Raw genomic sequence first — 21,191 nt, 5'->3', positions numbered from 1 at the left:
AAAGTATTAAAAAACATGACTCCAAACAAACTTGATTAATTCTATCAATGCGATACAAACCATGTCAAGTCTGAGATCGGGGTCCTTCTTGTAGATTTATTTGTGGCCAGCTGGGGACAGCAGAGACCAGCTTTTAACACAACACTGACATCGTCACCTTAACCTTTCAAATTATTTGTGTGCTTATTTAAAAATCCAGCTGAGAGTTATTTGAATGCTGTTGGTGTAGGTCACCTGATGAAAAATCACATAATTTGAAACCATTTAATCAATATATCTATTTATATATAGATCGATAGTTTAAAGCAGTTTAAATTCAGGTCATTGTTGAGGCTTTATGTGCTTTTAATGATAAGCACACAAATGCAGCACTGTTGGACGAATTGTATTTTTTTTCCGGCTAAGTAAGCTACGCCCTTTTCCACACTCTGCGCACAGTTCTTCTAGAAGCAATCACAAAATCCAGTTTTACAAAAAAGTAATCACATTTAATTCAATCCATCATACATGATCACCATAAATTATTACTAACCACTTACTTTGATTTGCACATCACATGTTCTCATGCATCACTGATGCCCTCTGATATACATCTCGCTAGCCTCTGGGTATATCCAATACACCATAAAGGAAAGACATTTGTGCTACAGAATGTAGGCATGGCTTGGCCACTCCTGGCTCCTTGGTAGTTGTCTTTATCTCTCTGTCTGCCCCAGAAATCACTGTTGTAAGAGAGTCTCTGAATTCAATTGCTAAAACTTAGTCCAGGTTCCTGTGTGTCTGTGCCGGTCCAAGCTGTGACCTGCGATCTGACTCCAGGCAGCGCTCGCACCTCTAGCCGATGGTGACACCGAAGCCACACTGGAACTTGTTTTTGCGGTGGTTGAGAAAAGCCCCTAAGGCCAGTGTTAGAGGCAGCGGCAGCAGCTTCTTTTCAAGGGTTGCCCCAACCACCCAATTACTGTCAACTGTGCCTGAAGAGAGGAAAAGGGGGGAGGGAGTGAGTGAAATCCCTCTAATGAAGAAAAATCTTGTTTTATGTTTACTCCCGCAGCTACTGGTATATTCATACTGTATTCATGTACCTTTAAATAGCAAGTTAGCCTTGGGCACATCCAGCTGGTAACCAAAGGATGCTGAGGTGTCTTGCATTCTTGTGCTGGCTTCAAATTCAACCCCTATCTGCAGCTGTATTAGAAGACAGAAGACATATTAAATGGGTACCTTCCAAATATTAAGGGCTTCTAGTATAACATCCCCTTCTTGTGTTTCTCTGGACACCAGTTTTGTAATGAAGGTATAGTAACAAATAATTAATGTTTTACTCAAAAGAGTTTTATCTTGACAGCCTTGATGGCCAGTTTTGTGTTTCATCCTAAATTAAACAAAATAGATCAAAATGTGATTATTTGAGCAGAAGCCCTGTGATCGCTTGGCAGCTCATGAGTTCTGGACAAGCCCCAACCTCAGCGATTTTACCAGCATCCAATAAGGAAGTGACCACAACTGTAGTAACCCGGAAGTGCCACTGGGGGATGGATCCAGAAGGCAGCCATTTCTCATTGACTCAAATGTTAAACCTGCCGTTTTCACAGCATTATTAAACCTATTTCAGGCCTGGATTAAAAAAACATTCTAGTCTGTATGTTTAGGTCATACAGTCATATGAAAAAGTTTGGGAACCCCTCTCAGCCAGCATTATAATTGACTCTGCTTTCACACAAAAAAGATAAAAGTGGTATGTCTTTCATTTACCAGGAACAGCTAAGTACTGGGATGTTTTCCAAACAAAGATTTTTTGAAAAGCAGTATTTAGTTTTATGAAATTAAATAAAATGTGAAAAACTGGCTGTGCAAAAATATGGGAACCCTTGTGGTCTTGCTGATTTTAATGCATGTAACAGCATGTAAAACTGAGGACTTTAAACACAAAATTGGTTGGATTATGTTGTTAAGCCTTGAACCTCATATAAAGGTCTGTTTAATCATGATAAAAGGTATTTTAGGTGCCTAAATGCAAGTTCCACTTCTCTTTGACTCTCTGCAGAAGTGAGACAGAATGCGATCATCAAAACAGCTCCCAAAAGATCTTAAAAACAAAGATTATTCATTGTCATGGTTTAGGGGAAGGCTTCAAGAAGCTTTCCCAAAGGTTTCAATTGTCAAGTTCTACTGTAAGGAACGTTGTCAGGGAATGGAAGGACACAGGCACAGTTGCAGTTAAACCCAGGTCTAGCAGACCAAGAAAAGTACAAGAGCGGCATATGCGGCGGATTGTGAGAATGGTTGCACACAACCCAAAGATCACCTCCTAACACCTGCAAGAACATCTGGCTGCAGATTTTGTATCTGTACATGGTTCAACAATTCAGTGCAATTTGCACCAAAACATCTGTATGGCCGGGTGATGAGAAGGAAGCCCTTTCTGCGCCCACGCCACAGATACAGTTGCATGGAGTATGCAAAAGCTCATTTAGACAAGCCAGATTCATATTGGAAGAAAATGCTTTGGACTGATGAAACAAAAATTAAGTTATTTGGTCTTTATAAAAAGCAGATGTTTTGGTGCAAATTGCGCTGAATTGTTGAACAATGTACAGATGCACCATCTGCAGCCAGATGTTCGTGCAGGCCTTTGGAGGTGATCTGTGGGTTGTGTGCAACCATTCTCACAATCCTCCACCTATGCCGCTCCTGTTTTTTTCTTGGTCTTCCATGCCTGGGTTTAACTGCCACTATGCCTGTGTCCTTCCATTTCCTGACAACGTTCCCTACAGTCGAAATTGACAATTGAAACCTTTGGGAAAGCTTCTTGTAGCCTTCCCCTAAACCATGACAATGAACAATCTTTGTTTTTCAGATCTTTTGGGAGCTGTTTTGATGATCCCATTCTGTCTCACTTCAGCAGAGAGTCAAAGAGAAGTGCAACTTGCATTTAGGCACCTAAAATACATTTTCTCATGATTAAACAGACAATTCTATGAGGTTCAAGGCTTAACAACATAATCCAACCAACTTTGTGTTTAAAGTCATCAGTTTTACATGCTGTTACAGGCATTAAAATCAACAAAACCACAAGGGTTCCTATATTTTTGCACAGCCAGTTTTTCACATTTTATTTTATTTCATACAACCAAATACTGCTTTTCAAAAAATCTTTGTTTGGAAAACATCCCAGTACTTAGCTGTTCCTGGTAAATTAAAGACATACCACTTTTATATTTTTTTTGTGAAAGCAGAGTCAATTATAATGCCGGCTGAGAGGGGTTCCCAAACTTTTTCATATGACTGTATCTCCATGACAACACTGAGGGGGGTGAATTTTTTTGGACCACGCTAGTTTTTATTCTTTTGGAAGTTAAAATGTATTGGCGCGATCTCTTCAGTGACAGCTCTTCGCCCGTTGTCCCTCACTTTGCCTCAGAGGTAGAGGTATACGTCAGCTATCTCCCTCCCCCCGACGTGAGGCGGAGTAAAAATCACACAAAATGGCGACGCGCACAAACCAGGATTATTGGATGCCGTGTGAATAACTGAGGTCAGCCCGGATGCTACATCCATATTATTTACTATCTATGGTTCTGGACAGTTTCTATGTATATGACCAGCCTGCACAGATTGTGTAGATGGGATGTGAAGTGGCAGGTAATACATCCATGCTGGAGGGTCCAGTAAACCCCCACGGCCGGTTTCAATTCGTACTATTCAGGTAAACTCCAAATGACTTGCAGCAACGCAACACTAAAGCTCAGGGGCCGTATTCACAAAACATTTTATCTTAGCGCTAAGAGTACTCCTAAGGAGCACTAAAAGTTCTTAGTAAGGAGTCATTTCTTAAAACCTATTCACAAAGCTGATAAGACCAACTTTTACTAAGGAATGGGAGGGACTACTAAACTAAGATAAGGGGGCGGGGTTGACCCTGTTGCTATGGATGACGTCATGTTCATACCTTCTATGCCCACAGTGATTGGCTGAAAGGGAATGAGAGCTAAGAGTGAATTTATGATAGAAACACTGTGGGAGATATCCATATCGTGTCGCTGTATTAAAGTTAAGAGTTTTTAATACAATTAATGACAAGTGACACTGATTTAACATGAAACCAAGATACTGCAGGGTTTCCCACACTTTCGTTCACTAGGCCTATTAACCTATAGGCTACAATAGCGCCACATAGGTCTATTCATTTTACATTTTACAATGATTTGAATCGGGACAAATATCCTCATTGAACAGCTGCACGCCATGCACTCTCACTGTATTTCTCTCAACGGCGACTATGCAGCAATAGTCAGACAGCGACAAACCAGGAAATTCACAATTTGGAAACAACAGCCGGCGAAATCGTAAAGTGCATGCGGAAGGAAAAAGGCGAGACGCGCACCTATACAGACAGCGGACCTGTGGAACGGAGGAGATGCTGCGAAGCGCCACATAGGCTATAGGCCTACTCTAGTACGAAATTAAACCCAAACGTGACACCAACAGTAACTTTCAGCGCATCGTAAACCCAAAGCAACTGCAGGAAAAGGAACTTAATAAATATATATATGAATTATATGAATATAATACATATAAATGTGTCTATACTTTCTAAATATAACTTCACTAAGATCATTAAACCCTCACAGTTATTAAAGGTACCTTTTGTTAAGCTCACTATCATTAAATCTCTCCAAAATGCCATCAAATGGTTGTCTGTGAATTACTCTTAGTGACTTAGGAGTCCTCTCGAGGACTCTTAGCTTTTCATAGATTTAGGAGCTAGTTTTAGCGCTAAAATGCTTTGTGAATTAAATTTATCTTAAAAAGTTAGGAGTCCTAAAATTAGGAGTGAAACGCCCCTTATTTATGAGAGTTACTCCTAAATCAGCACGTTAGGACCTACTCTTAGCCTTAAAATGTTTTGTGAATACGGCCCCTGGAGTCTAAAAATCCCTTATCATTGTAGAAATGGACAAGATGAACGTTTTAGGCTATGTTGTGTATAACATGGGTTTATAGGATATTTGCAATTGTTGAAGATATAGGTTTTATAGGCCACACAAACTTGGTGGCGTTTCTGTTTTATATGCCCAGTTGCTTGTTAATTTCGCGAGATCAAGCCACACTGTTGCTCTCCCGAGTCTGTCTTCGGTGCGATTGTAGCCCTTACAGAAGCTATTATCTCTATCCTGGAACCGTTGCTTCTTTTTAGGGACTGTGTGCAATAATGCAGAAATTACAGCAAAATGCTGTATTTGAGCAGTTTTAAGACAAACTATGACTGCCACAAAGAAAAACATCCAAACACACTTTTTTTAACGTCAGGTACCTGATCATTGGCTTTGTGATAGTATGTAGCATGTGCTCCTGCTCCTCCCAAAGTCAAAGTAGCTACATAGTTGTCCCCTGAGCATCAAATGAAAAGAAAAAAAGACAATCTTTTATCACACAGATAACAAAACAAGGAGATGGCATTGAGCCCCACTTACTCTTAATGCTGGTCACAGTACAGAAAAGTTAATTTTAAGTAACTTACACAATGAATGAACATTTGATACAGTGCTGCTTGAAAGTATGTGAACCCCTTGAGCCTTTTGGAATTTTATTTAGTTTAACCATTATTAATTCATTTTTTATCAAAACCAGTATTTTTTTATATTAAAGCAGCTACGAGTAACATTTAAATATCTTTTAAACAGCCTCATGTTTCCTCTGATAATCATAAATTACCTTTAACAGCAAACGAGACCATCAGTGCAAAGAAAGACGTTTTTATATAGTTTTTATTACTGCTTTTGGTCTGGTCGCACACCCAGTCCGATTTTCGGTTCGCTCGTGCAGGCTCTATGTTCACATATCCGTATTGGTCGCAGATTTCAGTGTGGCGCAGCAACGCGATTTGAGAAGCCTATCCCTCCAGGTGAGGGAAGGGGAGCGGGAGCCTTGTTTGAGACAGTTATTTGTCGTCATAATGACTGATAACAGGGCTGAAAAAAAATAAAATGCAATGAAGAAAAGCTAAAAGGGAGAGTGAGGGAGAGTGTAGGTAGACAGGCGGGAGGGCGTTGCCAAGCAACGTATACACAATTTCACGGGAGCGAACTAGACTGCAGTGTTTACTCCTAAATTAATGAGCGGTAGCCTACTAAAACAAAGTTTACTTTGCTTCACCATCATCAGATGACCATTATTCATCTGAAATAGTCATTATTTACAACAACATAAACACATTACCTCATCGTGATCCATACTAACTGCCGTCTCTCGTTCATTCGCTTTCTGTGAGGACACGGAATCTTTCAGCTCCGTGAGAGTTAGGTGACACTGCATCAACTCTTTGCAATCAGGTGTGTGTAGCACTTACTGGCATTAGATGATGCTGTGTCACTAACAACTCTCACGGAGCCGAAAAGAGTCCGGTGCCCTCACACTTTCAACAAACGGACATGCACTATATTGCTTCCTGATAATTTGAATCTTGCACGCCCAGCACGAGCTAGAAAACAGCTTCACGACAGCTGGCGTCGTAAAAATACTACCGCTTTTGTCCAAAGGGGCCGCCAATGGACAAAGTTACTTGTAGTGGCTTTAAATAACAGGTGTGTGTTTATCAATTCAACATTGTTTTTCCTGATATCAATTGTGTAGTCAAAAGACTCAAATAAAACAAATTATTTGTCAACTTTGTTATTTGCAAAAGTAAGATAACTCTGAGCTGCATTTCTTAAATCGAGCAGTTAAACAAAATCAGGTGGGCCAAATGGAGTGATGAAATGGACGAATGTAATGAGAGATCTTTAGGGAAGAAATTTGGCGGCACTAGATTCAGACATGCCAAGAGGAAAGGAAATCTCAGAGGATCTCAGGAAGATGTTGCACATTTGATAAACATCAAACAATTGATAAACACACATCTGTTGTTTCATATGAAAAATACTGGTATTAATAAAAAAGTATTAATAATGGTTAAACTCAATAAAATTCCGAAAGGCTCAAGGGGTTCACTTTCGAGCAGCACTGTATTTACACACACACACACACAAGTTGCTGTCTATCTAAATATCAAATAATAATAGTAAGAATAAATCTGACATGTAAGGCATCATGTAGTATTATTTGAGTGCACAGTTTAATAAAAAGATTGGACATTACCTGTGTACCTGCCCAAGATTGAGGTGACAGCACCTTCCTCCCCCGGTCTCCTGTGGTACACTAGCTCACCACCCAGAGCCAGTCCTGGTGTGATAGACTGGAGATAGTGGGCCACCAAAATGCCTGATCAAAAGAAATAAAAGAGATTCCATCATATGTGTGATTTCCCCCCCCCCTCTCTCAGGTGTTAAAGCACTTTTCTTTTTCAACTCCTTCAGCCCCTGGTATTTCTCCAGCTTTACATATTTGTCCTTCTTGATACCAAAGTCAAATAGAGTACTACATCACTATCTATCACCACAAGGGATGGGAGGATAAAATATGTAAAAGCAAATCTTGATACAAAACACTCACAACATGTGGATCATGGTGATAAGGAATATCCTTAAGAAGGACTTGAAAGCGCTGTCTAGCTCGCGAATCCATACAGTCATGTATGGATTTTCTGATTTTAGTTTGAATTGCTTCAAAGGGAAGCTGCATCTTTCCAGTCATTCCTAAATACTAAACATGTCACAATAGCTGGAGGCACAACTAATGAATTCACTCCAAGTCTCAACAAGCCCATTTGTTGAACTACCATTACCAATGCTAATACAACCTTGACTATAACTTTAGGAAAATAATCCTACCAGATCCAACAAGTATGTCTGGATTTCCGAGTGTCACAGCAGAGGTGAAGTTTTCACCACGATACTCCATGTCACACTGCCAGTTCACAAACTTATGCTGCTGAGTCTGCAACACACAAAAAGAAAAATACAACATTCTGAAACTGGTATGACAATGTCAGTGACACTTTAAAAGACTCTGAAAGATATTGATTTGAATTGATTATTAGGATCTTCATTTGCAACACAACATAGTGACAGCTAATCTTCCTGGGGTTCGATACCACCTGAAGAGCCATTCCCTTTACAAGTCTACATACCTGGATGGCTATTTTGGAGCGCACAGCACTTGTGAGCTGGTGGATGATCTGGGAATTCAGACTGCCAGTATTATCCATATCTCCAACTATGACTGGGAATGACTAAGGGAAAAGAAACACACTTTTGTCAGTTTTCAAGTCATGTCTGTAACCATCCGTATTAAAAGCTAGCTTAGAAAAATGGTATAGTGCCTTGGACAGTATAGCTTACTAACTACCGGTGTAAATGTTGTTGAGCTGTAATTGTCAGTTGCTTGTGAGCTCCATAAGGCCAAAACAAATATTCAGTTTTCAACCGTGAGGAAAATCCATTTAGCTGGACTAACTATAACCAATAAAAGGTTCAATAAAATAGTATGGGGTATTTTTGCTACTCCTTTGCTTGCAACTTTTTGTAGTTTTCTAATATAAATATATTTTTTAAGCTTTCTAAAACCAACACACTTGCCTTGCATCTCTCTTTACCTCTTCTAACAGAGTTAAAAAAAAGTGACACAAAATAAAGAAAACAATTTTAATATAAAAAATGTAAATAAGATTTAGGGTTAGGCCTAGAAGATGCTGTTTACGATTAGTAAATGAGCAGTCTTCATTTAGGAGTCATAACTTTTGACCAGTTGGCTGTGCACATAAAGGTATTCAATTTTTATTTTTTTCTTAATCTATTCATGTACAACTAATAAAATACTTCAATATCTTACCATAACTAGAAAGATTTACAACCCAAAGTTGAGAATGTCCACATCATTTTAGGGGTTTGGTGAAGTCATGGGTAAAAGGATCATTACCTCTGCTGGTCCAGTCTGTTTAGTGCCCACGTAGGTGGAACCAAAACGATAACCAGAATCACTCATGGTGCTGAGGGTAACAGTATGGCTGACCTGGAAGTGGTTACTCAGGCCCTTGTTGACCACTAACCGCACCCCTTCCATCTGCATGGGGAACACCTCTGAAACAAGAAAAAAAGGATCTTAGCAACTTAACAATACACACGCCCATGTCAATATGAAAACAATTACATAATTCATTATACAATGATAAAAACTAAACACATTTGAAGCATAAACTACATCGGTCATGAGTTGTGCGAGATGTTTTCTAGATTTTTCCAACCTTTACATTTGCGGTGGCATTCCTCATATGTGCCTGGGTTTGGGAGTGGGGAGTCTGCATCTGCGTCAGATCCAGGTGTTGATGGGATGGAAGACACAGAGGGCATAGCAAACCCTGGAGGGACGGTCACCAACCCTGGGGCCCCTTGACTACCTCCAGCTGTAGCTGGGGCAGGACTGGGGGAGGCTGCGGCCAACACACTGCCCATACTCTGAGACTGTAACAGACTACAGAAGAGATAGAGAGTGGATAATGCATTCATCTGATGCACTGATAATAGCAATCAAATGTAATAACACCGTATCAGGCAACTGACGGTTAAAATCCCTGGAAAAATGTGGGTGTCATTTACCAAGCATTGTTTTGCACAACCTAAAGTTTGATATTTAAACGAGTATTCTGCTCAGCATACAATGATGACCCATTCTTCAAAATATGTCAAATGCACTTCGGCTCTGTTAGCCGACTTACATGCCTTAGCTATCACTAACTTGGCTAGCTACTGTAAAGGGAGAGATTTGTCCTACTGTACTGTCAATAACAGCACGGCAGGTTGGCTGTAGCAAAGGCCCAGTTTAGTCAGGCTCTCGACATACAACATGTAACATAATATTACCTTGTTACAACAAGAAATGTCGAACCGCATCTCGTTACTTGCAACAGAGGCCACATTTAAAGATAAAAGTATGCTCTAGCAGAATTTAACCTGTGAATGCTAATGCAAGCTAGCGCGGCTGGTGGGTTAGCTGGGTGGCTAGGTAGCCATGTGGAGTTGGCCACGAGATATGAGCTCATTCATGGGAAAACACTGTAATTAGGAATACAGTGGGTGTCCAATTTACACAAACTATTCGCTTCATATAAAAGTACTCGGGCTATTATGTGGTTACTCACGTAGATGGTTTGGGTCCAGTGGTAGTTCAACACCGGTAAAGTTCACGAAAACGTCCGTGACCGTAGTTGAAAAGTGACCGCCTACTTCCGTGACTCCTCTTTGGATTGGCTAATGTAAATCTAACTTCAACTGTCATTTGCTGAAATTACGATTGGCACAGCCCACTGCTGATGACGGTGGACAGGATTCATTCTCTCAACATTAGTTTCATTCAATCTCCTACTGAATGACATTCCAAGGGTAGACCTATTTTGGGGGGCGTAGTTTACAAAATTATGAAAATGAGGAGCCATATTGTATATAAAGTATGCTTGCTCAAAATTACCCTGGAAGTGCCCAAGGATACAGTAACAAATGGTAGGAATAAATATGAAATAAAATGTTGAATTTAATCTAAGAACTGCAGGATTTATGGTTTGAAACAATAGACAGTATACAAAAGTTTGTAACAGAGCTCTGACCAAGCAACAATATTAAGCTGAAAAGGCCCACTCCCAAACCCAAAACCTAACTAAAAAAAGTGTTGATTTCACACCAGCTTATACCCTGATTTGTGTGCTGCCTCAGTGTATGACACATTAAATCCCCATTTACAACACATTGACCCACAGTGTAAACACATTGAAGACAAAAGGTTGAGTTAGGCAGTTTGACTTTAATTTGTTTGAGGCGCTGGCATTGACACACTTAACAGAACATTTTTGCTGTCTTTCTAGAATCTGCTCATTGAGTGATGAATGTATTTATTTCTCCAGAATAGAAAATAAAAAGTGATGGGACAAAATGGTCAAAGAATACAAACCCACCAAGAAAGTGTTTGCATTGTTTCTATCACATGTATTGATCTTTGCCTACACAGAGGCTAAATAACTGGGGAACCAAAATCGATCAACAAGGGCACTCCAGTCAGACATGAGGCCAACAATTACTACTTCAGATGCTTAAGAAGAGGGTCGCGCAGACACACAGCCCCTTCCCTGCTGGTGCTTGGAGGTAATTGAAGGTCAGCCAAAGAAACCTCACAAAAAACAAATAATTAAGTAAATGTTTGGGATTTGAGACAAACATCGTTTGTGGCATTGAAGTCAAAAGTCCAAGCTGCATTACATTCAGACGAGAGTAGTTCTAGTTGGTCATATTTTAATGAAATATTACAAATCCTTTGAAAAACAGTATTTTCAAGATTACTTAACTACTAAAGGAACGGTTAGGTATCGGAAACAGGGCCTGCGAAAGTAGATGTTTGACATGACACTAAGGCACTTGGAGGGAAGCATAGACACAAAATACATAAAGATGCCTCTCATTCTGTCATGCAGACCTGAGAAACTGCTCCCCGGTGCTATGGCTGTAAAAAAAAAAAAAAGGGGGGGGGTGACTCAAACCAATTTTACAAGTAAATACCAACTTATCTTCAATATGGGATCTGTGCTTCAGCAAAATGAACTTCAGTGTCATTGGCCTTACAAGGTCATCTATAAATATGTTACTCCTGCTGTAAACACTTGACTGTCATTTAAAAAATAGCACATTCATTATTAGCAACCTCATTTCAGTTTCTCTGTACTGGAGCATCATGGTAACCCTCTTAATCATTCAGAGTAAAGTGGTCATCTTGGATTCTGAAGCCATCTATGTGCAATTATTTGCAACTTTTAAGCATGTTGATTGGGTTTAACTGCAGACATTTACAATTCAATTCCTTTACCATCGCTTTCACAAATCTCTGCCTTTGAGTTGGTGGGAAAACAGGAATGATGGCTCTCGTAAGTTTAAAAAACAACTACACTCATTGGCCACATTATATTTTATGCATAAATGCATACGTACATGGTAGGACCACAGAATGAAGGGGCAATGAGCCAAGCGACTGACAGTGGAATGTTTGTCTGTGCTTATCTCCTGGGATTTCCATAAGGTTTACCGACAGTGGTGCAAAAAAAAATAAAAAATGTTACAGCAAGAGTATGCAGACAAAGACAACTGAGGTTAGACACCTTTCTTTGGAGGATACTATGTCATCTCACTCTCCTATAATGGACTCCAGATCTCAATCCAACTAAAGCACCTTGAGGTTAATCAAAAGATATGCAGCACTAATGGGTCGCTGAGAAATCCAAAAGGAGACCATCATGTCAACATGAACCAATCTTTCTAAGGAATGTTTCCAGCACACCTTATTGAATCCATGCCACAACTAATTCAGGGGGTTTATCTAATAAAAAGGGAGCCAATGAGTGGAATTATCTTTTTTAATAGAAAGGTTGAGTTTCCTTTGAAGCACCTGCTCAAAAGGCATGTCAGCAGGACACAACCATGGCCAAATGTAGCTCATCTGCAAAGCAAGGATGTGAGCTGGACTCTATCCTGTCCATCTCTTTGGTTTCACATTTTCACTCTTACAGCAATGTCTTAAAAAAAAGAAGTAACTTCCACCAAGGTTTGAGAGTTCAATGACAGACTTAAGATAGCACACATCACATGTTCAGTGACCATGTCTGGCAGTTTGGCAAAAAGAAGAAACTGATTTAAGTGGCAGTTCAGTGGGGAAGATAGATAACAGTTTACTAGCTAATGCAAAGACAGAACTGGAGATTGCTTTGAACTCAACTGGAAATAAAAAAGGAAATCTTAAAAAAAAGAAAAAAGACCATTTGGTTGCAAAGGGGGAACAGAAATCTTCACTTGGAATCTCGTAAGCTGTGTGGCCAATATTGTGTGATCAACGCCAGGCGCTGTTTCTCCTGAAAAAAACAAACAAAAGCCAATTTAGAATTGACAAGCAACATGCGAATGAGTTGAATGCTTTAGCAGCCCTGCTGAGCAGACAGCTGGCTATCTATGTGTGCTGATCAGCTCTGTCCAAATCCATGTTGACTAGCGTTGTGCGGCCCAATGCGGACAACCCTTAACCCTTCACCTTTATATCCTGTAACACTTTAGTTAATCTTCTTGATGAAAGAGGATATTATCAATTAGCAAGACTGCAAGCATTTGCTCTCCAAGCTGGTGAGATTTCCAGTGTTGAATATGCTATGTCATTACTGTTTATACATAAACACAATATGAAAAGATGTCTTTGATTTATCATTGTAATTATCCATCCAGTCACCAAAAATTTACTTTCAACCTATTCCATACCAAGTAGTGGGTAAAAAGGGAGGCCAGCCTTTCTTGGTTAGGAATAGAGAAAGCAGCTTTACAGCTTAACACCAGCCACGCAAAGGGCTGGGTATAAACAACTGAACTGGTTATTGAGTTGTCCAAAGAACTGACCAGTCATTCAAGCTGCTCCAAGTTCCCTGTTCTTGTCTCCATCCTCGAGGCATTCATCATCTGGGTCGACAGAGTGAAACTCTGCCACATACAGGCTCTTGTCAATGCTGCTGGGGATGGGCTTGATTTCAGTAACCAGCTGATCTTCAATGTTCTTCAGGTTGTAGCGGTCTTCTGAAGTTATCAGATTGATGGCCAGACCCAGGTGACCAAAGCGCCCTGACAAAGAGGAGACATTGGTTAGCTAGTATGTATTGTTAGTAGGGGTGTGAACGTTTACAAAAATGCTTAACCGTGTACACGACAAATTTTTTTTCGTGTACACGGTTAACCGTAACGTCATTGTCCTCGTGCCCCCGCTGTCTTGTAGGCGCGCACACACACGCGTTCGTTCGCCTGTAAACACACAATTGAAATGAACTACGCTCGTTTACACACCTCTTATAATAGATCCATGGTGTACACACACACACACACACACACACACACGTTCGCCGTCATAATCGCGCTTCATTCATTTCCTGATTAATATAGCCTATCGCTTTCTACATGTCCACGTTAAATGCATGTTGAAAAGGTGTTATAAAGTTCTGGCTACTTACGAGCGTAGTTCACGTCAACCAGGTAACTTTAATCTTTAGGTTATCTTTCATCACTCTTCCGTGGCTGTGAGTCGAGCCCCAGCACGGCGACTCCCCGTGTGTGTGTGCGCCGATACACACACTCACACACACTCGCCGAGGGACAGACAGATTCTCGGCAGACTAGCTTTTATCCTCCCCAATTAGTTTATTAGTGATGTAAAATCAATAAACGCGTGTCTCCTGAACATATTTAAAAACATTGAAATTTGAAAAAAAAAAAAAAAAAAAAACGGTTTTCGTTTATTGATTTTTCCTAAACGGTTATGATTTACTAAACGGTTACACGTGTACACGTGCACACCCCTAATTGTTAGTTGTACTGTCATGAAGGGAACCAGGGTGTTCAAGATAGTGGAAGCCGTAAACAACTTATTGTGGAGTGTATGAATTTATAAATCGGGTTGACACTAAGGTTTCAAAAGCACATTAATTTATTTTCATATCGATACCATTATAAAGACTCCACATTCCAAATCTTTGTTGATACTTTTCTATTATTTTTTTCAAAGATAACTAGTATTATTGCTTTAATTGCTTATAAGATGAGCAGAGCTAAGGATAGGACTTTAAACAGGTCATAATTCCATATTTAGGCCTAAACTATTTATTTTATATTGCTGGGAAAACAAGTTTTATTCTGTATTATTCAAGCTTCTCGCAAATTTTTTTTTTCTTGATGTTACATTTGAACACATCATGATGTCCTTTTATTGACCTTTGCCTAATAATCATTTTACTGAGCCGACTTGAACACATCACATTTGAACAGTTTGTGATTTTTTTTTAAAGCTAACTAGTTATTATCCTGCAGATTTTAATATGGATTTAGGGACTTGCTAAACAGTCTCTCGTTTGTTGATCACTGCTGCTTTGAATGAATGAAGAGACGGTGCCGAGCCCGTCTGCAGCGGCTAAGCGGACGTGTTTTTTTTTTTTTTTTTTTAAGGAGTTTCTTCAGCACAGTCGAAGGTACAACACTTTAGTTGAAGATGACCCGACTACTCGATATTTTAAAATTACATCATGTGACCTACTGGACTCCATAGCGGTATCGATAAGCTCAAACGTTAGGCCTATTGATTTCTGGGTTTTGAATATAGCAGAACCCATGGGTGTAAAATTGCGTATGGACGTGTCCATACCAATATTCAAATGTGCTGAAATTGTCCACACCAATAGAACGATATGAAAACGACGGGAAAGGGTTAATGCGTTCCCTCTTTATTGTCCCGCCTTATGTATTTTGTGATTGGCTTTGCCTCCTGTTGGTTGTCGTGGGTTGTGTTTCGGTTAGCGGTGATTTGTTGCTTAATTTGAGAGCGGTAAAACAGCTTCTGCTGCCCTCTCGGAATCAATCAGCTCAGCTGCTGTGCTATGAATGCGGCTGACGTTTGACGTCAACTGAGGAAGAATGTCGGGGGAAAAAAGGAAAGGAGAAGACAGTCGTAACTATTTTCACCAAACAACGACGCAGATTCTTCAAGTCGAACCATTGTTTTTTTTTTGTTTTTTTTCAGTCAGTGTACATTATAATACAAGTAATAGAAAGAAAATAAGAGCAAAACACTGACGTTATCATGCCAGGGCAATAGGTGGCGGTAATGTGTCACGTCAAACGCCATAGAAGAAGAGTGGTCAACTAAAGACGAAATGGCAAAAGAAAAAACCAAAGCAGCTGTACATTTGCGCTGTGCAAATTGCGCACCATATATGCCTATTGATTCTGCTATGTGCTGTAGTAAAGATAGGTCGCCTTGGAAACAATTAAGCCCCCGTAGACCGCGAGCATCTTGTCTTTTTTACTCGCGCGAATCACCATTCTCTGCAGCCGTCACCGGCTCTGTGTTGTTTCTCTCTCACTGGCTCGCCGAGGCTTGGGCACGCTCGCGCTTCAGCTGCGCTCCAACTCCCCGGTTCACTGGTAAACTGAAATTCCGAGTCTGGGACAGCCCTACTGTGAAACATAAGCAGCCAATGATGTATGAATATAATACGTTTTTTAGTGCAACACGATTGATAGCCGCTCAACTCTTGACTAAACTGTAACATAGACAGGCTACATGATAAAACTGGTTTGGTTAATAAACTAGTGAGCGGTTGGATGCTGGGTCTGGGGTGAGGGCGTTTCGCCAAATTGTGTGACGTTTCACCAAAATGTGTCCCCACCAATATGAACATCAAAGTTACGCCACTGGCGGAACCTGGTCCGTATAGCCTAATAGAGCCGGTTTTCGGAACGTAGACAGCGAAACTGCGCGCACATAGGCTGTTTTGTGTGTGTGCGAGAGAGCGTGATGCTGCTGGCTGCCGCACGCAGCTGCTCAATTGCAAATATAGCCGATCTATTTTGTGTGGGTTAGCGGGAAAATTTTTTTTTTGCAGACTCTAAAACACATGAATAAATAGCCTAGACTACTGACAACCCCTCTAATATCCACTTGCCCATCCGGGCAACCAAAAAGCAATCTCAACTTGCCCGAACATTATTTTCACTTGCCCCGGGCAAGCGGGAAACCGTTAGTGTCAATGGCTGATAAATGGTTCATTCCTCACCCGATCTGCCAATGCGATGCAAGTAGGTCTCTGCACTTTTGGGGAAGTCAAAGTTGATGACCACATTTACTGCCTGGATGTCAATTCCCCGAGTGAATAGGTCTAAAAGATAATGCGCATATTAGACACACATCTAAGCACAAGATAATGCACTGCAATGCACTGCTAAGCACACATCATTCAAAATTGGCACTTTATTTTCAAATGCAGAACTCCCATCACACACACCTGTGCAGACCAGGTTTCGGCACAGTCCATTCCTGAAGTCGTGGAACACACGGTTCCTGTATTCCTGCATCATCTTTGCATGAATGTAGAAGCACGAATACCCAAGTTGGGTGATTTTCTTGGCCAGAAGCTCAACCCTCTGGGTTGAGTTACAGAAGATGATGGACTGATTGATCTGAAGCTGTAAAAGACATGTTAATAGATTTCTGATTATGGACGCCCGAGGGAAAAGCTTAATTTACACTCTACGTCTCTGGTATACAGAGCAGTGTAACACTAAATTTTTTATTAGTATTCAACTTGTGGGCACTGAACACTCACCCTAGAAAAGAGTGTATTAAGACAGTGGACCTTCTGTCTTTCAGTCACATACGCATAGTACTGAGTGATGCCCTTCAGTGTCAGTTCCTCCATCAGGTTGATCTCATAAGGCTTCTGCAGGTGCTTGCTCTGGAAAAGACATATCAGTGTATAGTTAAATGAAACTAAGATATTAAACGTTTACCCTTCAGAGGTCAACTTGCTCAAATTTGAGTTCTCACCATGAATTTTTGCACGCTGACGGGGAAAGTGGCAGAGTAGAGCAGGATCTGACGACCCTTTGGCATGAAGGCGATAATATCTTCAATCAGGACCACAAAGTCCTGGGACAACAGCTTGTCTGCCTGAAAAGATATTGAAAGGGAAATGCAGTTTATAGTAAAAAAAAAAAAAGCCAACAATACTGAACATTTGATTCAGAAGAGCTTAACCCACCTCATCCATCACCATCAATTGGGCTTTATCCATTTTTGCCACTCCCTTCTTCAGCAGGTCTAGGATCCTGCCTGGTGTAGCAATCACTACATGTACTGTTAGAAGAGTAGGTGGTTCAAATAGCATATCATGTTTAAGTTCCACTCAAGAACAGAAGCACATTGCTAAAGTGAGCTCCACTCAAGCATTTGACAGCATTTAAGACAAAAATGGTAAAATAAAACAAATGAAGAATGAACAGAGATGCTCATATACAAACTACATTACGTAAACTTCTCCTCTCACCCTCTTGAATACTAAGGACACAACATGTACCTGTCTCATCAAGACGCATGATGTCATCCCTCAAGTTAGTGCCCCCAGTGGTGGCCATGACCTTAAGCCCTCCTAGATGCTTGCCGAGCTGAATGCTGATCTGGCTCACTTGCAGGGCCAACTCTCTTGTTGGCACCATCACTATGGCTGGATTAAGACAGAAATGGGAAGGGCTGATGAAGTGCAAGGGTTGGTGGGATGCATGGAGAAAATTAAATGACATGATGCTCGCACTAAATATAATAAATAAAAACCCAATTCCGGTCATAACCCGTTCATCAACAGTAGCAAGAAGTGCACAGTGCAGTCATCATGGACGTCGTCGCCATATGCTTCAGGATATTGCAGGGAATGAATCGACCCTCTCCTAAATTTGCTTCAGTTTAAAACTAGGTTTAATTATTTTTAACCGCTTTTCCCAACCATTTCAAAATTAGCGCCATCGGGATGAGGTGGAAGAAACCCACCCTGGATGTGATCCTTCTTCAGGTCTATTCTTTCTAGGAGAGGGATGAGGTAGGCTCCACTTTTTCCTGTGCCATTCTTTGCCCGTGCCAGAATATCTCTGCCTGACAGAGCAATGGGGATGCTTTCCTCCTTTTGGCAGACAGAAAAGTCAAATCAGTCAAACAGGCAAGATTCATGGTCTATGACTTAGATTTATTTTAGGGGTTAGTGAGGGAAAAATCAATCATGAGGAGCATTCCAAAGAATATGCTATTCCCAACACTTTAGAGGTCCAGAATATGGCTGCAACATCACACCACATGTATTTACCTGGACAGGGGAGGGTTTCTCCCATCCCATTTCAAAGATTCCCATTAGAAGTTCCCGCTTCAGGCAGTAGTCTTCAAACTCGTTTCCCTTAGTGGATGTCACATCCTGGGAGACCAGAGAAGAAACATACAAGATAACAGATTAATAGGATCCAGTGTGTGATGGGACTGCATTTTGAGCTTGCTCAGGTTCAGTGAGTCTAAAACCTTTCCAATCAAAACAAAATGTCTGAAGTGCCAAGAGTTATTAAGCAGTAAATCTGAAGAATTATGTCTGCTATAATAAATAGGTACCCTACCGAGGTTCTCATCCTGTTGTCTCTTTCAGGAAGATCCAGGCACTTCTTCCAGTCATCTCCAAACCTTTATAAAAATTGAAAGAATTTGCATTTTTAACTTTTAATAATAAAAACACACACACGCTTGATCCTTCACAAATAATGACAGCACTTTTAGAGACTAATCTTTGTACTTTTGTTAGCACAGGTTTTTCTGGTCAACCTCATTGTGATAAAACAACATTTAATTTATATTTAACAGATTATTGTACCAAGTGTAAGTACTGAAACTACGCAAGTAATTACATTTTTAGTTTAAATTAAACAATATTTTCAACCGGTATCTTACTTGATTCCCCCACTGCTTTGAGGAATGCTGGTCATTTTCTGTGGGGCAGTGGGCAGTTGGACTCCTAACTGTGGTCCAGCTGGTTTAGTCTGTCCTCTTAGCTGCCCATTCGCTGGATGGTTTAATCCAAACATTGGTGCTGGATTTGCCGTTCTTGCTGTTGCCATGGGTTCAACGCCTTAACTGGCAATTCTTCTCAATTTTTACACTGATTCGTTTCGCTTAATGCACTCGTGTAAAAAAACTAAAACTAAAAGCTCAAAATAAAAAATTCTCCTTGTTTCTTTCCTTTAGAGAATGTAATGTGTACACAATCTGACGCTCGAACCTCTTGAAAAGAAGAGATCTGCGTATGAATTCTGTCTATTTACAAGCCAACTCTCCCAAAAGGGAGAAATTAACATTTATATGAATAAATAAATGTGACCAAAACAACCTCTTAATTTCCTCTTCAAAAATGTTAGTCAAAGTACCCTCATTCTTGCTTTAATGACGATCCAGATTTGTCTTATGTTCTTCGAGTTTCTTGGCTTTTTTAAGTCCAAGTGCTACGTTTATACATTCAGTTTGGCAAGAAGCAAAATATGATCTGCTTGGTCACGTCTCAGACTATTATTTTTAGTTTTTGTTCTATTTGTTTCTCTAAACATGAACAGTCTTTGCTGTGGCTTAACACAAAGTATCTCCAGAAATCGTCTCTTTAACATGGAAAGTCCACTATGAATGTCTGTGGTTATCTTGTTCCAGTTTCCTTTACTTCTGCAGCAAAAGTTGAGATGTCTGCAAAGTGCTTGGGGAATTGCCAATCGACAAAAAAAATCCAGGTTATCTGTCAAGCAAATAAACAAATGTGAGTCATTATTTTAAAGCACAACATTAGCACAGTAAGCACTGCAGCTTAAACCAACCCTGTTAATAAATCCCTGGAGTTCAACCAATACAAATTTCTGATGTATGCACTGGCTGCTTCCTACTGTCTTCACAGTCAATTAGCAGTTAAGTAGTATAACGTCAACGAAGCAGCCGAGGCTAACACACAGTCTGTCCAACTTGTGTCCAAAGTTAGCCACCTAACTTTTAACCTTGTTGAACAATATACAAACCAAACTGTATGGCAATGTCCCGGTGAACTCTTCTTTCACATAAACTTCGTAGTCACTGATCTATAGCCAAGTAAGCGTGGAAAAGGTTAATTAGCACATCGCATGTAATGAGCGTTAAAACTTTATGGATAGCAACGTGGCTTTGAACACCGAGCTAGCAAACGCTAACATTACACGGGAAGTCTTGTTCGAGCTGGACAAAAGGGTCCCTGTTTCAAACTGTTGGTCGAAAAAAAAACGAAATGCTCAAAACGAAACTGTCTGGCTATCATCAGGTCGTGCACCTGTTACTTTCAACACTTTAATTCAACCAGACCAAACGACTACCGTAAGTTAGCATGCCATTGTTAGCTTAGCCTCAATGTGTTAACATTGACGGTACTGTTGAAAAATCACTCTTAACCGAGTCGGAGACAAACGTTACCTTCAATTTGCGATAAACACCAAAAAACTTCCCCGTTGTGTCGCCGCTTAACGTTATATCGACAGTTTAGTTAAGTTTGGTTTACGCTCGCTAGTTGTCACTCTTTTGTCTCTTCTCTCAGAATCTCGGCAATTCAACATGGCCGCGCGCTCGTTTTTGGGCTGGTTGTTTGCGCTGAAGGACCTCCCATTGACCAATCACAACACTGCCTTCAAATTTACACAGGCTACTGTGGCACAAACTGACAATAACAAGACAAAGGTGAATCTGTTGGAAAACATTTAGGCTTTATAAAAAAATAACTACAACTTTTGACAATAATAATACAACACACACGCAAACTGTCATGAGCACACAACACAGACCTGAAAGATAATCTGAGCATATGGGCTAATAATATAAAAAATGGC

The 21,191-nt window shown here is 40.4% G+C and overlaps 2 protein-coding genes across 2 annotated transcripts; both read right to left on the bottom strand.

Annotated features, from left to right (window-relative positions):
* Window positions 1-48: 48 nt before the first annotated feature.
* Window positions 49-10,168, bottom strand: tomm40 (translocase of outer mitochondrial membrane 40 homolog (yeast)). Its single transcript, XM_080038882.1, has 9 exons — window positions 10,079-10,168; window positions 9,185-9,411; window positions 8,860-9,020; window positions 8,072-8,173; window positions 7,773-7,878; window positions 7,141-7,263; window positions 5,318-5,394; window positions 1,086-1,188; window positions 49-974 (listed from the first exon to the last, which is right to left on the bottom strand). The coding sequence occupies exons 2-9, from the start codon at window positions 9,390-9,392 to the stop codon at window positions 835-837; spliced, it is 1,020 nt and encodes a 339-aa protein (XP_079895008.1). The 5' UTR covers window positions 9,393-9,411; window positions 10,079-10,168; the 3' UTR covers window positions 49-834.
* A 552-nt stretch (window positions 10,169-10,720) lies between these two features.
* ddx61 (DEAD (Asp-Glu-Ala-Asp) box helicase 61) lies at window positions 10,721-20,923 on the bottom strand. Its single transcript, XM_080039367.1, has 13 exons — window positions 20,782-20,923; window positions 19,255-20,083; window positions 18,927-18,990; window positions 18,629-18,733; window positions 18,319-18,448; window positions 17,852-17,998; window positions 17,537-17,631; window positions 17,323-17,445; window positions 17,102-17,230; window positions 16,781-16,961; window positions 16,553-16,654; window positions 13,356-13,574; window positions 10,721-12,823 (listed from the first exon to the last, which is right to left on the bottom strand). The coding sequence occupies exons 2-12, from the start codon at window positions 19,419-19,421 to the stop codon at window positions 13,363-13,365; spliced, it is 1,455 nt and encodes a 484-aa protein (XP_079895493.1). The 5' UTR covers window positions 19,422-20,083; window positions 20,782-20,923; the 3' UTR covers window positions 10,721-12,823; window positions 13,356-13,362.
* Window positions 20,924-21,191: the final 268 nt, after the last annotated feature.

Source organism: Ammodytes marinus (assembly GCF_949987685.1).
Source record: "Ammodytes marinus genome assembly, chromosome: 13".
Taxonomy (NCBI): domain Eukaryota; kingdom Metazoa; phylum Chordata; class Actinopteri; order Uranoscopiformes; family Ammodytidae; genus Ammodytes; species Ammodytes marinus.
This window is presented reverse-complemented; position numbering and strand designations above follow the sequence as displayed.